The 21610-nt window shown below is 42.0% G+C and overlaps 1 protein-coding gene across 7 annotated transcripts in view; it reads left to right on the top strand.

The window, feature by feature from the left end:
* The first annotated feature begins 3753 nt into the window (after positions 1-3753).
* Positions 3754-21610, top strand: part of NPNT (nephronectin) — a 77560-nt gene continuing 59703 nt past the window's right edge. For all 7 annotated transcript variants that reach the window (XM_089911605.1, XM_022567077.2, XM_022567078.2 and 4 more), the window contains exons 1-2: positions 3754-3915; positions 6208-6308. In XM_089911605.1, coding sequence (XP_089767731.1) covers positions 3845-3915; positions 6208-6308 — 172 coding nt within the window. In that variant the 5' untranslated portion in view covers positions 3754-3844. The remainder of the gene's footprint in view (positions 3916-6207; positions 6309-21610) is intronic.

The following is a 21610-nucleotide window of genomic DNA, read 5'->3' as shown; positions in this document are numbered from 1 at the left end:
GCCCATGCAGGGGACACGGGTTCGTGCCCCGGTCCAGGAAGATCCCACATGCCGTGGAGCGGCTGGGCCTGTGAGCCATGGCCGCTGAGCCTGCGCGTCCGGAGCCTGTGCTCTGCAACAGGAGAGGCCACAACAGTGAGAGGCCTGCGTACTGCAAAAAAAAAAAAAAAAAAACTGCTGTGAATGAGCAGCTGTGTGTTCCTCATCCTTCTCTTTTCTTAATAGGATTTTTTGAAGCAGTAATCCTGTCCCTGTGTCACCACCGCATATGGGACAGGAGGAGCAATAGCTTGCTTAACAGCTTGCCTGACACTGTGAGAACTTGGTAGAGAAAACACATTTTCTCTCTCCTTTGCCCAAACACTACCGCTACCCAACACCCTCACTTTATCCTGACTCTGCTCAAATGACATCTCCCAGAGGTGAACATATCACTCCACCTAAAATCACAGCCCATCTCTTTCTATCACCTTATCCTTCTTTTACTCTATTTACACCTTTATCCTCTCTTTATAGCACATATTGTCTTGCTCCCCCAATGCAATGCAAGCTCTTTCGGGGCATGACTTTGTCTTGTTGCTGAAGTCCTAGCACCTAGAAATGGCCGGTACAGGGTAGGCTCTCAATAAATATTCGCTGGGGGGAAAAAAAAAAGACTAAATAATTAAGAGCTTCTGATTTCCAGGTATTGGAAGTTGTGTGCGCTTAGTTCTATTTTGCCGTTTATCTGTATCACATTGTAACCAGCAATAGATGATTATTTGTGTGCAAGGAAATTGGGATTACTCCTTGCAAGGTGGCATTATCTGGTATGAAACCTAACCAAAACGTACTACCGGAAAAGTACAGATATTGCTAAAAGCTGTTTGGTATGGTTCTTTCTTATTTTATATATATATATATATATATATATATATATATATATATATATATATATTTGGCTGCATTGGGTCTCAGTTGAGGCACGCAGGATCTTTCCCTGTGGCATGTGGGCTCTAGAGCATGTGGGCTTAGTTGCCCCTCTGCATGTGGGATCTTAGTTCCCTGACCAGGGATTGTTCCACGTCCCCTGCATTGGAAGGTGGATCTTAAAAACTGGACCACCAGGGAAGTCCTCTTGTTTGTTTTTAAGACTGAGATAGTGAAATGTCACTCCCATGGGAACTCCACCTCTTTTTTTGGAATGGGCACTGGTGGTCATAATAGCAGCAGATTACCCAGTTAGACCTTGGAATTCCTTTAGAGTCTCCTCACTCCATGATTCAACAAAGACTGATATAATTAGCTACGGCTGACTCAAGGGAGAAGCTAAAGTTCACCAGGCAGAATTTAATCCAACCCAATGCAATCTATTTAATATTTGCTGAATTTAAGCTTTGTGCCAGGCATTGTGCTGGGCGCAAGATACAATGACGACTGCCCTTGCCCTCCTATTGGTTAGATTAGTGTCTCGAGGGAACCTAGATTTGGTAGAGAAGCAGTTCCACCACAGTGCATTAAGAGTTACTCTAGGGGACGCATAGGGCTATAGAAGCACATGCCACAGGCACGCGAAAAATCACAAAGGCTTCCTTCCTGGGTAACTGTCAGCTAAGCTTGGATCCAAAATGTAAGTGGAGAGTGTCCCTATGAAGAAGGAAGATGCTGATTCACTTTGCTGTACACCTGAAACTAACACAATATGGTAAATCAACTATATTCCAATAAAACTTAAAAAAAAAAAAAAGAAGGAAGATGGACTGTTTTCTAGACCAAAGAAAATATATGGAAAAAAAAAAAAAGAGATAGGCAGAGGGGGTATTACACACTTACTCCAGACCTTTGTCCTATTTTCACCTACCACTCATCCTCCTTTCGTTCTATCTCCAGTTTTTAGCCTGTAGGTTAGCCCCTTTCTCTCTAATCATCCATTGCTCAAGCCAGGAACCTATAAACAAAGAAAATGGCTAAGGAGCAGCCACTGAAACCTGGAACCAGGCCTACATCACACTTACAAAAATTTGATTTTCTGCAGAAAAAATATTTTGACTCCTACATTTTTAGAAAGATCTGAAATGGATGACACCAAGCTGTTTGCCTAAAATAATGTCCCAAGCCTGAAATGGAATGGATATTTCCTGAGATTAAAATAGAAACTTGTTTTGCTAACAGAAAACAACTTGGAAATCAAAGAGTCATTTAAGTTGAAACCATTATTTTTCCTTTTCTTGCAGAAAATTCCTGTGTTTATACACACTAAGAGATAGAGATAATGAGGTCCCTCTTCCACAGAACTTTCCATTAAAAATTTAAAGTTGGAGAAATCTCAAAAAAAACAATACAGATGGGGGTGGAGTTTGTAATGTAACAAACTCATTCAATAAACATTTACGAGCACCTACTACATGCCAGGCACTGAACAAAGAAACTTGCCCTTGTAGAGTCTGCATTCTAGCAGAAAGAAGACATGCAAAACAAGAAATAAGCAAATTATATAGGAAACTAGAAGATGAGTGCTTTGGAGAAAAGACAAATTAGAAAAGGCAGGGACAGGTTGCAATTTTAAATAGGGTGGTCAAGGTTCGTCTCCTCAAAGAGGTGACATATGAGCAAAGACTGAAGTGAGAAAGGGAGCCATACCGATATCTGGGTCCAGGCAGAAGTAACAGTCAACGGCCCGAGGCAAGGGGCATGCCTGGAGTGTGGGAGAAAGGCACGGAGGCCATGGATTAGAGGAGAGGTATGGGAGACCAGATCACCGGCCTGGGCAGTTATTCCGGGTAGGGCTTGGGAAGAGTGGTGACTTGATTGGACTGATGTTTTAACGTGCATTTTAGGTTAAGCACTGAGTGTTTTCATTTGAACACAGTCCTTTTATAATACATTTTACTCTGCAACAACAGAACAATGATGGTTCAAAATAGTTTTCTAAATGATCTCCGCAGTATCGGGCACCACAGCACTGCTAAGTAGTAACCGCCCTCCCTCTCCGGGGGACACGTACCCCTAAAAGGGCAGCCGTTGCTCTCCTTCTAATGTGCTCAGTGTTGAGCAGGCAGAGATGGAAACAGTCTGCACGTCTCTTCTTCAAAACTCGAAAAAGAAGCCAAGCATTTCTTTCGCTTGGTTACAAAATTTTTAAAAATCTGCCTCTGCCAACTCTGCGGGAGAAGCAAACTCCCGGAGTTTGCCTTTGCTAATTTGTCCAAGTCGTGCTGCGGTTTCACTACATGCAGACACTGCTCAGCTCCAGTCCCACAAACCTCTCTCATCTTGGACTTCGCCCTCCGGTGAAAGCTGCGGCTCGCCCCTTCGGTCACCACCTGCTCTGAAGGAGCCCGCGGAGCGCGCACCTCCGCCCCGGGCCCCTTTCCTCCCCGGCTCTGCCTTTCCTGCCGAGCACCCTGCTCTCTCCAGCCCAGGCCAGGCTTGCAACTTTCCTCCCAGCCTGGCGCTCACCCCGCTTGGCTGGTCCCCAAGAGACGCTGCCTTCCCGCGGCGCCCCCGCCCCCGAGCTTCCCGCAGCCGGGCCGAGCGCCCTCACCCCTCACCCGGGGCCCCGAGAGCGGCTAGTCGGGCGCACGCGCGCCCCCCGCCCCTCCCCGCAGGCGGCGCAGCTTCCCCTGCAGCACCTCCCCTCTCGGGGAGGGAGCCGGAGGGGGCTCGGGACGCCGCGCGCAGACCTGCTCCGGCTGCGCGCCGCGCCGCCCTCCTCCGAGAGCGGCAGCAGTAGCCGCGGCGGCCGCAGGGGTTCCCGGCTGCCGCAGCTCCTCAGGGGAGACGAACGCGCCTCTCCTGCGAGCCCAGCACCCCCAGCCTGCTCGCTGCGCGCAGCTGAGCCGCCGCGCGGGACTCGTCGCCCAACATGGATTTCCTCCTGGCGCTGGTGCTCGGGTCCTCGCTCTATCTGCAGGCGGCCGCGGAGTTCGACGGGAGGTGAGTCGGGCCCCGGGGCGCCCTCTCCTGCTCGTTGCAGCGCTAATTTCACACCGCCCTGGGGTTCCCCCTCTCTGCTCTCGCTCCAGAAGTTGGGCCACCGCACAGCCTCGGCGGGAGGAGAGCCGTCGAGCCGCCCTCTCTACCAGTGGCTGCCCGAGGCCTGGAGGGCGCGCCCCCTGCGAGTCCGGGAACCCGGCCGCGGCTCCCCGGGAGAGGCTGCGCGGCGGCGCGAGCCGCCCACCCACGGCTCGGCAAAGAGGGCTGGGAGAGAGGGGTGGCTCGAGCCGGGCGTCTGGGTTCTGAGGGTGCGGGTTAGCCGCCCCAGAGGAGGTGACGCGCGGGACATCTCTTGCCTGGGAAACTCTCGCTCTTGGTTTAGACAGCTCTGCAGTGGGGAAACTTCTAGGTGGTCGGGGCCAAATCCCGGCTGGGAGCTGTCAGGGCAGCTCACACAAAGGGTGGGGAGAGGAAGCGACTGGGCTTTCAGGGAGGGACCTGTTTGCCTCCCCACTTGGTTTCCTTGGCGGGGGTGGGGAACTTTGCGTGCGTGCGTGTGTCTGTGTGGTGTCTGTGTGTCTGTACGCACACACAGCTCCCGAGACTTAGGGCGAGCCTGACTCCTGCGTGCTCTGACAGGTTCCAACAACGCAAGGCTGTGCTCCGCTCCCTTGTCACTCAGCCTCTCCTCCCGCCTCTGCGCGCGGAGCCCTCTTCCCCATCGCCGGATCGGTTCCCGCGACTGTGTGTGTGTGTGTGTGTGTGTGTGTGTGTGTGTGTGTGTGTGTGTGTGTGTGTGTGTGTGTGTGTGTGTGTGTGTGTGTTCCCGCGACTGTGTGTGTGTGTGTGTGTGTGTGTGTCTGCGTGTGTCTCTCTCTGTGTGTGTCTGTGTGTGTAGGGAGGGCGTGCTCGGTTACCCCACCTCGGCGCAACTGCAGACCAGACTCACCCCGAAACCAGGCAGGAGCAGCCAGGAGAGTTTTTAACTTGGGTCACACCGCCCTGCAGTCGCCCTCAGGCAACGACCGGCACCCACACTCCCGAGCCCGCGCAGCCGGAAAGACTGCCGCACCTGTTTTTCCTGCAATCTTGGAACGAATCAATTCCACAATTGATTGGTTTTCTTCTACCTGGAAGGAACGGAGGGAAGCCAGTGGAGCGCTGAAGAGAAGAAGCGCAGCCGCTGGTTTACCACCTGGTTGGAGGAAATGGAAAGTTCGTGGTTATTTGTCCTTTGGGCTTGGGGGCATAAGGGGGAGATGAAAGGAAGGGGAATTGAAAAGATTAGGGAGCTAAAAAAAACGTGGGTAGCGGCCAGAGGCTGTTTTATTAAAGTAATTATTTGCCCACATTCGTGTCTGTTGTGCGTTTCTTTGCACACATATTTGCAACAAGAAATACATCACATGATTATGTATAAGATTTCCATACAGCCTTAAAAAGATGTCTAAAACAGACACTTAAAATATTGATCCTCTAGGGGGAAAATGTCATTGAGGTAGGTGTGAATCTAAACAACGAACCGATTTACCAAATAAGGTGTCAAAGTGGAATCTGGTAGTAAATCTTATCCTGAAATCGAGTGCTTGCTTTAGTCCTTATTTACATTAGAGAGGACGGTAACACGAATAGTTGATGCAGGAAAGTTTCAAACCACAAGGACACTTGAGATGTTAGCTACACTTTAAACTCTCCTTGGTTTTATTTAGTCTTCTTCCTCAAGTACATTATTTTCTGGGAACTTTTTCTGAAGAAGAGTCATGCCTGGCAAAGAGTTCTGTTTCATTTGATTTTGAGAAACCTCCCTTCCTTCTCCTTCCCACATGTACCTGTTATATAAGGCAGAAAACATTTTTCTTTCTGCTTTGACATGTCTTACTTAATACTTTTCAGTTTACAGTGTATCAGTCAAAACTGACTTTCCTCTCAGGAACAGGTGTGGGCCTTTGAGGAATCTGTTTTATTTCAAGCTTCAGAAACCATCCTATGAGTGGCAGCCTTGAGAATTCTTGGTTTTAGCTGGTGCTCTTTCCTTGTAAGAAAGGCTCTTCCCCTCCCTTCCCCACCCCCCTACTCTTGGGCGGTTGTATCTGCATTTGTCTGATGTTTGAAATTAGATCATGGCAGAACTATTTCCCTGAAGGTGTGTTATTGTTTTATTTCTTCAGGCATGAAGGAGTTCATAGAAAGTTTTTGGGTGTGATTAAAATTTTTTCCAAAGTAATAACAAAGAGGAAATTATTTTTAATTTCGAAAGTGTCTTTATTTAATTCGAATCTTTTTGTTTGGTAGGTGGCCCAGGCAAATAGTGTCATCCATTGGCCTGTGTCGTTATGGTGGGAGGATTGACTGCTGCTGGGCCTGGGCCCGCCGGTCCTGGGGACAGTGTCAGCGTGAGTATCACCCCTGGGACTTCAGCTTCCTTTGAGGGCGGGCTGTCCACCATCCGTCATGGCTTCGCTCTGCACGTCGGAGGGCTCTTTCCTGAGCGAGGCTTGGTGGTGTGGTTCTGACGGAATCTGCAGTCCCTGACCTCTTATTCTGCCACTTTCCAACCTGAGCCACCTGTAGGAAGGTGCCAGTTTTGTTATTCACAGAGAGCCACCTAGGATGCTCGGTTTAGCTTTTGTCCCCCATACCTCCAGCTCTTGTTTTCCCATCAGGCTTACTCTTCCCTTTGCTCTGGGCCCTGAGGTGGGAGTAAGATAGTGAGTCTAGACTGTATTTACACTAAATAAACTCTGAACCTTGTAGCACTTATAAATTCCTTACCATGACTGTTGTATAAACTGGCCTATTTGTAAACCTTTTTTTTGAAGTGAGATGGTATTGACTGGCTTCTAAATGGACCACCCAGTATAATCCAATAATACCTCTGGAAAAAACCCCATCATCTTTAAGTTCCATGAGTAATCAACATCACGTAATAAGTACCCAATCAGAACACTGATTTTTAATTTTACATGATCACAAATGGGTATTTTAATGGTAGAAGTCAGAGCCACATCCCAGAAGTTTGAGAAATTCATTCCCAGCATTTTATCTGGATCTTAACATTTTATCCCCCTCTCCCTAACAAAAGAATCCACAAACTACCAAGTAAATTTCTGGGATATCTTTGGAGCACGAGGTTGGCGTGTCTGGTTAGATAGTGGGAACTGAGTTGGGTGCCATATATCCCAGTGTTTACTGCTGATGAGAAAGGGGCTTAGAGAAATAGGGAAGGATAGTTAAGTCTGGAGCTGGAAAGGGAGGAGCCTGCCTTAGAGAAGTGCTGGCAGGATGAGGAATCAGGTAGATTCCAGTTTGGAAAGCTAGGCACTCCCTCAGCTATTTCAGTCTTTGAGAACTGTGCATGATGTCTGTCCTTAACTTTGTGAAGGAGGGAGAGTGACAGTCCCAGGTTGACCTCTCTGGTTAGGGATGGAAAGGTAAAGGGGACTAAAGTTTGTCTACCTGCTCCCTGCAAGCCACTGGGCCAGACTTTTTGCACAGTTGGGTCATTGCTGCTTTTTATAAAGGCAGGTGGTGGTAACTTCAGTTTTCAGTAAACAAAAGAACTAGGTAAAGGTTCTGTGCTCCCACTGGTTGGTCTATTCCCGTTGTTTTTAAGGGGAGATGGTCAAAAAAGAAGAATGATACCTGGTGAAATAAAGTCTTATGCCACAGGGCCAGAGGTATTTGCACAGCTGGAGGCCACAGGTGTGGAATTTGAAGAGCAATCCGGTGTTGATAAGCAAAGGGTGAAGAGAGGATTCTTCTCTTGACCCAATACACACATCTCTCCTGAATAAAAAATAAGTAGTTTCTTTGCAGGAAGGGAGACAGTTTTCTCCTCCTTCACTGCCTTAATTTTCAGGACACTCCCAAAGCAAATGTTGCAGTGCCTTTGGGTGTGCACAGGCCGCCAGCCCCGCCCAGGACAAGACTGCCTGGCACAGTGCCCTGAGCTCAGTGGAGTACACCTTCCATGAAGGCAGCGTGTCAGGGCAGTCGGCAGAAGCACGCGGAGGAGTATATTTGCACTCTGCCAGATGTGCTAAAAGAATTCCTCGGAGAAAACTCGATCTCTTAGAGGTTCATCACCTGCGGAATTCCCCAGAAAGAACCTCTAGGAGCTGTTTTATGTCTCTTTACCTCGGAATTAAATTTTCTCTAATATACACTGGCTTGGCAGTTCTGAATTTGAATGAGTTTAAAGACCTTTGAAAGGTCCAGTGGCTTTACAAAACTTAAACATCCAAGTGATTTCCTAGCATTCCACTTTCTGCACAGTAGCTTTCCCAGCAGATATGGGACACTATTCTATTATTTTCTATACCTTCATTTTGTTTCTAAAAGACTGCACAGTGGTCAAATATAGTATTGGATAGTACTTATCTTTTCCTTCCTGTTACTGAATCTGTGGAAGCTACAACATGGCATGAGGTAATTACTGAAATGGTAATAAATGCGTAAGGTGATCCTGCACAAATCACAGTTTACCTTAGATTTGGTGGAAGTTTGAGAGGCAGCATAATGGAGGGAACGTGGACTCTGGAGCTAGATTGCCTGGGTTTAAATTAGTTCCACCTCTTATTAGCTGTGTGACCTTGATCAGGTTATTCAGTCCCTCTGTGCTTCATTTTCCTCGTCACTAAAATGGATCTAAAGTAGTACAATACCTCCTAGGACCACAACACGGCTTAAGTAAGTTATGATTTGTAAAGCACGTAAAACTACTGGCACAGAGTAAACACTGTTATGTGTGTTTGGTGAAATTAAAGAAATATAAAGGACTACTGCTACTGACAGTGTTCTGGGATGGGACATACCCATGCTATCAGATTCTTTGTTCTTTAGGCATGATATATTCATTTTTGCATTTATACTGCTGAAATAAAAAAATGGTTCCAAGGTTCTGTGTTGCAATAAAACAAAATGCCTTTAAACTAAAAAGGGCCAGATGGATCTTTACCATTAATATTACAGATGGCAGAGTTGTAAAAATGAGTTCACAGATGGATGCTGCCTTGTCTGTGTTTTATTTTTGCAGAACCTCAGATGGTCCAAAAGTCTCTTGCCAGTTCAGAGATCCCCCTGTTTTTGTTTTGCTGTAAACAGGTAGAGGAATGTGGTCACCTCAGAGTGGGAAGGAAGAATGGCGGCAAAACGAGGCTTGTCGGGGACAAATGGAAAAGTCCTGATTAGTTTTTAAAGAAACCTTTTGTGAAATGAAAACCTTTGTCACTATATTTATTCAAGGAAAGTACCTTGCTATTCTTTAACAGTTACATCTGGTAATGGATTACCTATAAAAATTCCAAACAGCTTCTGGGAAATCTAATGTGAAAAATGTTTTTGCCTTCCTGACCCTTAGATAATCTCAGAGTTCTTTTTCCCATGAGGCGCATTCTCCCTTCCTTAGCAAAAGTGCCCTGGTTCTCGTTTTTCTGAATGATTCACTTTGGAATTTTCCTTCAAATCAGCACAGCAAAGCAAAAGGAAACTGTTCCCACCTGCATGTAGAAGCTCCCAATTTATCCCTTAGAAGATGTGTAAGTTGGGGGAGACCATACCCTCATCGTACTGTTTGTCGGGTCTCACACCCTAGAGCACTTAACCATGGGTGAGTGTTTACCTCCATTTGGTTGAGCATATGTGAGACATATTGACTCAATATTGTGTGAGTCGAGTATATGTATTTACACAAAACATGCTGCATTTCATTTTCACTTGCTGCCCCCCTTTCCATGGACTTGTTGGGAGAGGACAACGGACATGGCAGGGGGCTTGCGTTGCCCAGCCTCTCTCCTGCCTCACCAAGTCCACCCGCAAAGCTGTGTTCAGCCAGACTTCCCGCCCTTCCCTCTGGGACTGAGGAAGGAAGGACCAGAGCTGCTACCCAAACAGGCACAGGAGCTGTCCTTCTGCCTCCCGCCTGTGCCACCCAATATTCCCGCCCCACTGGGGAACGCATGACCTATTCCAGACATAGGCAGGTTATGTTTTCATTGTTCTTTTAGAGATCATCCCCGTACCTTCTTTCTATCCTTTGATTCTTTGTTCTGTGTTCTTGACTTATAAACGGATCTCTACATGTTGAGAATTCAAAATTGGGTTTTCCAGTTAATTGTCTTGGGCTTTACCTTTATTGACTATTGATATGGCTCTTGATTGTAAACGGGAAATTTCTTAATATGTTTATAACACACCGATGCTTCCATATTTACAGCACACAGCGCCTTAATCACTTAGATTATCACAAAATACTTGTTTCTTGCTCTGTAGTTATTCTATTTAACTTCCTTAACTTTTCCATCTTGTTAATGGCACATTTCATTTTAATTATTTTAACAATTTCTCTACTCAAGTGGAGATCTCTGTAATAAAGGTTTCTCAGGGTTTGTATATCTGATTTTAAAAAGCCATGTATTCCGTGGAAACAGTTCTTAACTAAAAGCACTACACAATTTGGGACAGCTGAGTGGAGCCCTGACTTTTGTACCTGATTAGCTATTTAACATTTCTCAGCTGCAGTTTTCTTATTTTACAAGTGGATTTCTAAGGTGCCCTGCAGCTCTAAACCCCATCTGAGAACTTACTTAATATTGAAAAGGGTATATAGGATCTAGATATTGCATTTCTGTATGGTTGTCTTTCTGTTTACTTTACTTGGACATTTGGCTCTATATGTGGCTATAACAATAGTGTTTCTGTTGAAAGCACTTTGTAAAGGTATGAAGAAAAACTCAAAATACAACTAGTTCTAGGTTTCAACAAAGCTGTTCAGTTCCTGAGTTCTTTGGCTGTCATTGAGCAATTTGTGGTTTTTGAAAGAATTTATATAAATTAGGATGGTTTTGTATCACTTTTCCTTAAGACCAGGCAAAATGCAGGTGTTTTGTTATGTTTCTTTGGAGATTTTGGTGAGAAGTGAAACCTACTCCTAGAGTTTGCTTTGCTTTATTAGTTCTAAACCTCATTTTCTCCTCCCTCCTCTCTGAAGTTAGTAAAGGCTACAACTGTACAATTGCCATGTAAAGTGAAAATTCTGGATTTTTATCAGCGCTAGATAAACTTATAGGTTAGTGCAACTTAAGGACTGAGAAACAGTAATTCATTCTGAAACTGTTTTGGAGTTGTCAAATAATTTCACTTGGATAATGTATGTTATGGCTAATGATCGTGGACCACTAGAAAGAATGATGAACAAAGCATTGAATTATTTATTTCTGTATTTCAAATGAAATGGTTATTAGTTTAAGCAGAGAATTTTGATTTGGTAAGTGAAACATTTAAATGTTCACTTCATATTTCATTCCTTATTCATATCTGGGTTCAGAAATCGGCCTCTTAAAAGGAACATGATTTTTTAATTTTTGCTCCCTATGTCGGTCATTGATTTCCTGTCCCTAGTCACAAAAGTATATAGATTACACTCTTCTTTGATTTTTTGGATTTTGAGTACTTTCTTTAAAATAGTTAAGAGTAAACAAGAAATATTGGAAGTGACTTTTTAAAAAAATTTTTTAAATTTATTTTATTTATTTTTGGCTGCATTGGTTCTTCGTTGCTGGGCACAGGCTTTCTGTAGTTGCAGGGGGTGAGGGATATTCTTCATTGCAGTGTGCGGGCTTCTCATTGTGAGGGTTTCTCTTTGTTGCAGAGTACGGGCTCTAGGCACACAGGCTTCAGTAGTTGTGGCACTCGGGCTCAGTATTTGTGGCTTGCGGGCTCTAGAGCACAGGCTCAGTAGTTGGGGCGCACGGGCTTAGTTGCTCCATGGCATGTGCGATCTTCCCAGACCAGGGCACAAACCCATGTCCCCTGCATTGGCAGGCGGATTCTTAACCACTGTGCCACCAAGGAAATCCCTGGAAGTGACTTTGAAGGCCACACATAGTGTTCCCCTACTGTTCCTAGTGAGTGCCTTTCCATTAGTAGTGAACAACCATGGCAACCTCCACTGGCCATGAATCAGCATTTTATAGATGAAGCAGGTTTTTATATCCATACAGCTGTACATGCTCCAGGAGTAACTGGGAATCTCAAGGCAGGTTGTGCTGCTCAGAGCCGTGTTGAAGATTGCCAGCAGGTCCCAGGCCAGCTTAATGGAGCTGAGCACGCTTCACTGTCTTAATGTTTATCAGCTTCCTCCTCTGATTTTGGGGTGAGAATGCAAAATCTCATGTTTTATTTTTTGAGGTAGGAATAAATGCAAAGCAGTGGACAGTCTTATAACTACGTTCAGCGCTAAACCTGAATCTCCAAATCCTTAGCAAGTCAGTTTTTTGATTAAGATTATCCAACCGCCACTTTCCATGAAAAGGTTAAGAACAGCATGTACTTTGGGTGACTTCAAGTGGTCTTGGAATGCAGATTCCAAACTAGAATCAGTGTTGAAGAAGTTTGACCTTTTTCCGTAGGTAGTTTTGGAGTATGTGTCGTCTTGAAAGTTAAGGTTCACAGAAATTACCTTGTTCCTTCATTCTTTCCCCGCATTAGTACTGATCTTTATATCATACTGTTGAGAGCTACTAATTTCCTTAGATCCCCTCATAAATTAATCTGGGAAGGTCTTAACCTTTACAGACTAGAAGATTTTAGCACTTCTCAGGCTGGGAGGTCAGGTCAAATCAAGGGAAGCCCTTCAGTGGGCTTCAGCTGCTCCGTCTGCCCTCACATACCTGCCACAAGGAGATGCTACCTGAAAGCGCACGTGTGCGTACACCTGGTCCTGAGGAGCCGCTTCCAGCCCAGAAACAGCACTTTGCTACTGGGAAACTTTTTGATAAGCTTTGGAAAATGTAGGTGTGCTTCCCCCACCCCATTCTGTAGCAATGGTAATGGTGGTTTTCATCCGTAGAATTCATGTTATATGCATTTTCTTTTTTTTTTTTAATCTTTATTGGAGTATAATTGCTTTACAATGGTGTGTTAGTTTCTACTTTATAACAAAGTGAATCAGTTATACATATACCTATTTCCCATATCTCTTCCCTCTTGCATCTCCCCGCATTTTCAGTCGGTTGAATCAATTGCTTGCTTTTAAAGCAAATCCAGAGATGCTGAGTGATTCCCTGCAGTTTCCTTCAGTGAGTAATGGAAGATATTCATCACAGGGGCTGCGCCTTCATCACGGGGGAGATGAAAGGGAACGAGAGAAGGGTTATAATGGTCTAATCCTCATCACTCCTCCCCTCCCCCACTGCCATAACAGATACTTTTGCCCCTTTCCCACCGATTTTGTGCAGGTTTAAAATTTTTTCCCCTCAGCCTTTTTTTTTTTTTTTTGCGGTATGTGGGCCTCTCACTGTTGTGGCCTCTCCCGTTGCGGAGCACAGGCTCCGGACACGCAGGCTGAGCGGCCATGGCTCATGGGCCCAGCCGCTCCGCGGCATGTGGGATCCTCCTGGACCGGGGCACGAACCCATGTCCCCTGCATCAGCAGGCGGACTCTCAACCACTGTGCCACCAGGGAAGCCCTCCCATCAGTCTTTTAAAAATATTTATTTATTTTATAAGAGAAGATGCGTTCATCGCCTCAAATACCCCTCCTTAGAGCAGTAAATGTTACCAGGTTTTTGTATACCTTTCAGAAGTACTTTACATACTTATGGGTAAATTCTTATATATCTTTATATATATATATATATATATATATTCTTATATATAGCATGCTATATACACCATTTTACCCTCTTTTTCCTAAAACTGCATCTTGAAAGACTTTCTTTATCAGCACATGAAGAGCCTGCTCACTTTTTTATGGACGTGTAGCATTCCACTGTATGGCTGTACCATAATTTGTTAACCAGTTTCTTATTGGTGGACATTTATGTTGATTCTGATCTTTTGCTAACATAATTCTAAAATAAGCAACCTTAAACATACATTGAAAAAAATATTGTTTTTCAAGATAACTTTTATATGTGGTCAAATGACATATACAGTTGTAATTTGGACCGGGTTACCAATGGTTTCTTCCTTGGTAGTAAGCAGGTAAACGAAAGACTGGATGCAATGCTGACTTAAGGCTCTGGGAATTCCACATCCAGAATCTGATCTGTTGCTTGACTCTAGGATGCTCTAATCCCTACTTTTTTCCCAAAAAACCCCTCTGATAAGTCAGTGAAGGTCCCTCTGCCCCCATTTTTCATCTGTTTAATCTTGGACTAGAGGCAACTGGTTGGGAGGATGGGGTGAGGTTGTCCGTTAGCCAGGATCCCCACCTGGCGTCCTGCCTGTCAGTTATCTACTCTTTATGGATGTGAGGTCCTTTTTACTTATAAGAAAGACTCATACATTCTTTTAGGAATTGCTTAATTCGTTGACCTTTTATTATGTTTATAGTTCAGCCGTAATTCTTACAGCTATGTATAGAGTGTTTGCTTTTTTACTAGACCCATTACCTGTTAGGGAGGAGTATGTAGAATTTTGATACCTGAATAAAGTTTTTTGGGACACCTGCTATGACATGAGTATTTTCAGGAAATATTAAACTATTGTACCAAAATACTTTTAAAAAGTGACTTTGAAACTGTAGGGGTGGGACTTTCCTGGCGGTCCAGTGGTTAGGACTCTGCACTTTTACTGCCGAGGACCCGGGTTCAATCCCTCGTCGGGGAACTAAGATCCCACAAGCCACGCGGCATGGCCAAAGGAGGAAAAAAAAAAAGAACTGTAGGGGCATATCATTTCCATTAGTTATTCTAATCCTTATTCCAATTATATCTTAAGTCATCTTATTTTTAAAAATTAAGAAATGCATGCATAAGTTAAAAATTAAAAGAACCAGATTGGGAGAGAGAGAAGGCAGTGAAGGTAAGTCTTTCTAACTTTGTTTTCCTGACACCTAGTTCCAGCCTCCAGCAGGCCACCACTGTTCCCTGTTAATCTTTGCAGAGATTTCTAGGCATTTCCAAAATTTTCCTTTTTCATAAAATGATGGCATGAAGTAAAACTAGTCTGTACCTTCTTTTTTCATGTAATATTACATTTGGGAGGCTAGTCCTTATCAATTCATGTAAACCTGACTCATTCTTTTATTTTATTTATTTATTTAAAAAAATTTTTTGCGGTATGCGGGCCTCTCACTGCTGTGGCCTCTCCCGTTGCGGAGCACAGGCTCTGGACGCGCAGGCTCAGCGGCCATGGCTCACGGGCCCAGCCGCTCCGCCGCATGTGGGATCCTCCTGGACCGGGACACGAACCCACGTCCCCTGAATGGGCAGGCGGACTCTCAACCACTGTGCCACCAGGGAAGCCCCTGACTCATTCTTTTAAATATGGGTGTATCATATGTCTTTTAAATAGGGATGTACCATAATTAATTTTAAATTAATTAATTAAAAAATCCCCTATTTGTGTACATTTAGGTGGTTTTCAATATTTTGTTTTTACAAAATATGCTGTAGTGAATATCTTTACACATTCATCATCACTGTTATATACATACAGATATGGGAGAGAGAGTCATCCTATTTTTATGTAAGTACAGTTGTTGAAGAGCTCTCATTTTATTTTTATAAATTTTCTTACATGAAATATGTAACTTAAAGGTGATTAAGTCACGGATAATACAGAGTGGAAACCTTCCATTCAGTCATTTTCTATTTTTGATTCCTTAGAAGATACCTTAAAAGACGAATAGAATGGATTTATTTCTATGTTTTTATGCCCTACCTTGTGTGGGAAAGGATGTGAAGTGGCTTCCAGGAATGAATGCAGTAAAATAGGAAGATAGAATTAACAATGGCTAGAGGAAGAAAAAAGGATAGAATAAAAGATAAGATGGGAGGCGAGTTAATAAGTGCAGATATGTAAGCCATAGGATTTAAATTAATGTTTCATAATTTAGCTCTTAGTTGCTGCTAGCCAAAGGAAAAAGGGAAGTTTCATTGCTTATATAATTCATGTTGTTTGTTAGGGAAAAATCAAGCCAGTTATTTGGGGAAATTATGGCTTTTCCCACATATAGTACTGAAAAAAGACTTTCATGTGGTCTTCAGAGAGTGGGGTTGAATGATGGAGTGGAAGGGGCTACAGCAACGTTTTTATCATGAAGCAAGTGGTGGTTTTGTAAAGCTGTTCCATAGAAGAGCCTCCAACCTAAGAGGAGACCCTTACTCTAGAGCTGCAGTTCATAGAAAACTATTTTACAAGCAGCTTCAGAGACGTTATACATACTTAGCTTTCTGATGACTCAGCTTGATTCAGCCCTGAATATCTAGCAGTGATGGGTGAACTGTATAGTACAGGGCTTTGGGTGGACAATTCCAGGTTAGACAAAAGACAGTGTCAAGTTAGGACCTCTGACAATGTCAAGTTTGCTGTAATATTAATTAAAAGCTAGTCCATATATTTTTTCTTTTCTGTTTTTTTCAGCCCATGCATTTTAAAAATCAGTCAGCAGTTGATGGAATTGGTACCCAGAGGCATTGGGAATGGAATACAGATAGGTGTCTCCTAGGATCCAGTATTAGGAGGCTCTGTGGGAAATCAGTGGGAGAATTTTTTGTATCAATTTTGTATGAGTTATTATTTTTGTGTTCATTGAATATCAGTATAAAAAGTCATTACCATTTTGTATGTACTTACTCATTTTCATGCAAATTATAACTTGGGGTAAGAGGTGAGGCACAAACGTGGCTTCCAGGCATCATTTATCCTACTTATGCTGTTACTTGGAGTAAGGGCCAGTGAGCCCAGGAACAACAAAATCTTTGACCAGTGCTCATTTCCCCAAAGCTCCTGATTGTTATAGGTGTGCAAAGGAGCCCAAATGACCCTTAGTTTTTTGGGGTTTTTTTTTTGCAGTACACGGGCCTCTCAGTGTTGTGGCCTCTCCCGTTGAGGAGCACAGGCTCCAGATGCGCAGGCTCAGCGGCCATGGCTCACAGGCCCAGCCACTCCGTGGTGTGTGGGATCTTCCTGGACCGGGGCACGAACCTGTGTCCTCTGCATCGGCAGGCAGACTCTCAACCACTGCGCCACCAGGGAAGCCCAGACCCTTAGTTTTTATTCTAGTTCATCTGGATCTCATGGAGGGCTGCTTTAAATAAGTCACTGGGGCCTGAATAGACTCAAAGCAGAGTCTCATGTCACCGTCCAGACACAAACTTAACTTGTTTTCACTGGGGTATGAGGAAAGGTTAATCCTCATGCACTCCTGAAGCTCCATTGGCAATGGAACCTGAAACTCTGGGATACCTATGCCCTAGGAGAATCTCTCTCTCAAAAAAAGAAAAAAAAAAAGAAAGAGAAAGGCTCAACATGATGTGTCTGGAGAGGGCCCCAATCCAGTAAGTGCCCCATCTCCTTGGGAGAAACAGAGAAAGGGACTTTGAATGCCTTTCCCCAGAGATCAGCACCAACCAAGGATCTAACCTGTCCAAGAATTGTCACCCTATATCAACCTGGAGGGGAGCCGAGGAGTTTACATTGCCAGGGCCAAGATCTTACATTTCTTTGTGAGAATAAATAAATGATCAGTTCTCAAAGATAATAGAATGTAGCCAAGATAATTTCGCTTGAAAAAATTTCAAAGTGATATCAATCGCTGACTATAGAAAAATACTGTAGCATAGGCCTAATGTGATTGACAGTGCATCCCTGGGAATCCACCAGAGAAAATTGGTTTCAAAATGTATATCTAGTTACTTAAAAATCATCAGTGTGTTACAAGGTATAGAGTTCAGTTAAGTAATATCAAATATAAAGAAATTTATATTTGTGCATTTTTAATTATATTTAGTGCATTTTAATGCACTAAAGCTTCATTTTCCAATTTCATCACGTAATTACTACTGGTGCCTAGCCGAGATAATTATGGTCATAATATAAATACTAATAAAATTCCTAATAAAGCCAGCATAAAAGAGTACGTTACAGCCTAGATGTGATAATGTATTATTATGTATGGTAAAATAGTGTAGATATCCATGTGTTATTACATATTCTTTCATAGATAGTCTCAAGAATTTTAGTTTTAACTTAGCCTGATGAAACACTGTTAAGTCAACTTGTTATTCTTACGTGTGATAGAAGGAAAAAGAGATATGAATAATCAAATTGGTTTCGTAGCTTTACAATATAGTAGTTGATTTTGTAGAAGAAACAGTTTTTCTCCTAATTATATTTAATTAGAAGCCCTCATTTTCTGCCATATATTAACCAAAGGCTGGAGACAGCCTTGGTAGGTGTTAGATGCTGGGGAAAGCCAACCTGAGACTAAGAATTTGCTGTAGGTGATTTGCATGAGGATAGTCTAGAATCAAATAAATTTTAAAACTGAACACTTCATTTAGTTAGTATCTCTTTAATCATCCTGTAGATTAATGCTATAAATTCTCCAAAACTGACATTGTTTTCCTATTATAACATCATCAGATCACAAGGTTAAGGTTGTCTTTTGTAAATATTACTGACTTATTCTGAACTTTTAGGAACTATGTCATCACAGTTTAAATTTGTGCTAATGTACACAAAAGAAGAAACTATTAGACCTTTCTGGATTTATGCTTACTTTGCCAAAAACAGTGTTGTTTTTCAAAAATCTCTAGCCTTGTTTTTATAGATCAGAGTTTTCAAACTCAGTTTCTATGAAAAATCCCTAAATGGTCAAAGGTGTGTGTTTAGCACAGAAGACTAACTCCTTGGATAGATTTTCCGAACATAAGCTTCCTGCCACCCAAAATATTTTTCTAAAGCCTTTGTTACCTCCTATTTTATTTTAATGTTGATTTTGTAGGTACTTGGTAACTATCTGTCAAATGCTTTCATGCCAACAAATAGCAAATAATAGAAAAACACAAATTGCAGCTCATGCTTAAGTGTATGTGTTTTTTTTAATGTACATGGATGTTTAGAGTTGATTTTATATTATATAACTTACTGTGGCAATAGTTTCTACTGGGTAAATTGTCCCAAGCTCATCTGATTACATAAATATTTTGTGGTGTTTCATATAGATAATGGTGGTTTCAATTTCTTTTGTCCCTTGGATTGAGTTTTTAAATCAAAACTCAATTGAGTTTTTACTGATGAATTAAAAGGTTCATTGCATCTTGGTGTCTGTGTATGGCCAAAAATTAGGATATTCCCCTGTATAGTTTATTTCCTAATTAAGGCAGAATTGTGTTTTTTTGAAACAGGTAAATTGGGGGAGAAAATATAAAATTATGAAGAAATGATTTGTAGATTTGTTAAATTTTCTGTTCTCTAATCTTGTGCTGAGGTCTGATGAATGCTATAGCTTTAATGCGTATAAAGCAGTAGACTGAAAGTTGGGGTCATCCAAATTCTTACTCAAAATGCTATTCGTGGGCGTGGGATCTGTTGTCCTGGATGTTGGTGTTACAAACATGCAGAGTTGGAGAGCTGTCTATGAATAGAGTTTGCCAGGCTAATATTAACTTTTTTGACAATGAGAAATATGTGAAATTTAGGGTTGGGGTATGGAGAACATCTTAGAGTTACTTTTTTCCTAGCTAGAGATTAGGGTTAGAAGGTAGAAGTACAGTGTCAGGGAGGACCATTCCCTTTCATCTATGTACCTGGCATTTATCACCTGGAAAGCGGTGCCTGTATCATGCTTAAGAGACTGTCTGACGATATGCCAGAAGATAGGGATACCTTTGGCTAATAAGGAGGCTCAGTTCCTTTGGGTTTCTTATCCCTCATTTTCCCTAACTCTGTCCAAAGCCCAGGATGGACTCCAAATCTGTAACCTGTGTTTAGCAGGCAAGAAAAGTCATCCCCGAATAGTTCAGTTTCTTTGGTTTATATTAGTCACAGTTTTATAAAATCATTAGGGTGCTTATGATCTTTAACCATGCCTGATAATCACTGACACCCCTCAGTAGAGCGTAGTGTCACTGAGAGCCCTCAGGTGAACTGAAGCAGTGGTCTGGGACAAGTTGCAAGAGAGAGTTCTACAGTTGTGAATTCTCACCAGGTGGCTTTGCTGGCGAGATTGCATGTGTTAACCGCTGTGGCTCTTTACAGTGGCTGTCGGGAAGCAGGTTATCAGGAAAAAATGGGACAGATTTTTCTATATTATGTGCTAGTAATGAATCCTATTTTAGTGCTTTTTAGTGGGGTTTATACCACAAAACAATACATGTAGGGCATTTATTTTTGGCAGCTTTCACAAAAAAACGTGGTGATGGTTGCCTATGAAAATTTCCTTACGTGTCAATAGAGAATAGATTCCAGAAACTTTCTGGAAATAATCTTCTCCATGTTTAAAATTGCTTTGATTTAAAATGCAGTTTTGTATAGTTTTAAAATGCAAATTTTAGAATATGGGGCATTGGCTAAAATTTCATGCTAAGAAGTCTTACTTAATGGCTATACATACTGATAACATAAAACTTGCTAAATCTATGTGTGTCAAGGCTGATTTAAGTTAAGTAAGAGAAATGTGACCCAACTTAAGATATTATGAACAAAAATAAACTATACAGAACTGTTGGATGCTTGGTACTAACATAACTACTTAGAAAACAATGACGTTTGCTATTCTTTATTAGCTTGTTTTACCTCTGTTTAAAATCATTTAATATTTTTTCTTGATAAATTAGATTTTTCAAAATTGGCATTTAAAGAGTATTAAAGAAACGGTATCCTTTTATATTTTTCCCTTCTCATACATAACCATAGTCATAAACAGTTTTCTTTAATATGTGATCCAGAATTAATTTGCAATTTATACTTTGATTTATTTTCAGCTTTTTGCTTAGATTGTGCCTGATATATTTCATTACTTTTTTTTAAGAAATGTATCAACATCAAGATATGGTGAGTTCTTTTAAAGTTATAAACCTAACCAACACACAAAAAAACCTCTAACAAGCAAAAGTAATGTGTACCTTTAAAAGTACAGAGCAATCATTCTGGATCGATAGTTAGATTATTACTTTAATTGAATCAAATTGGACTTAGAATTATTTTCTTCTAATATTACCTAAAAGAAGGCTCCATTCACCTGATTTTAAATTACACAAATAAATACACAAATGGAAAGTTAAAAGTCTTTCCTCTTTAAAGCATATTTTATGCTTTAAAGAGGAAAGACATTAATCCAAAAGAGAAGTCATACAATCATCTCTTCCCTTACCTCTAGGATCTCTAGGTTGGTCGAATGCTGACCATTACTAGTAGTGTTTCAAGTTTCTTCCATTTACTTTCATTAAAATGGGTAATTTACGTATCTTCAAGTGAAATGGCTGAGCTTTCACACTAATTCTTGTTGCTATTGACAACCAAAGCAGCCATGCAAGAAGAAAATGCTGTGGAAGGAAAGAAAAAAAAACCTTAATATTTCCTCCGCAAAGTTGGAGAGAAAAGGGAACACACAGTATGTAAGAAACAGGTAAGTAAAGATATATCAATTTAAAAACTACCAGACTTGGTTACTAATTTATCAAAAGTTTTAATTTTTTTCAGATATTTTGTCCAACACTCATTTAAATAAAAGGATACTGTCTCTTGGAACCAAAAATTAATATTCTGAAAATGAAAAATTGGATTGGAAGGTACCGTGTCACAAAAGGTCTGAAATACTTTAATTTAGAATTTGAACTATGAAAGAATAGCACAACTTCAATTATTGGTTAATATTTTTGTTACAAAATGTTTTTTAATGACAAAATGGTGACTAAAATATTACTATTTTGAACATGTCCTAGATTTTTTTGTTTGTTTCAGA

The sequence above is a fragment of the Delphinapterus leucas genome, chromosome 5 (genome assembly GCF_059928025.1).
Source record: "Delphinapterus leucas isolate spDelLeu-1000000601 "Yukka" chromosome 5, BTC_Dleu_Yukka2, whole genome shotgun sequence".
Classification (NCBI taxonomy): Eukaryota; Metazoa; Chordata; class Mammalia; order Artiodactyla; family Monodontidae; genus Delphinapterus; species Delphinapterus leucas.
The sequence above is the reverse complement of the archived record's forward strand: the minus strand, read 5'-3'. Positions and strand labels throughout refer to the sequence as shown.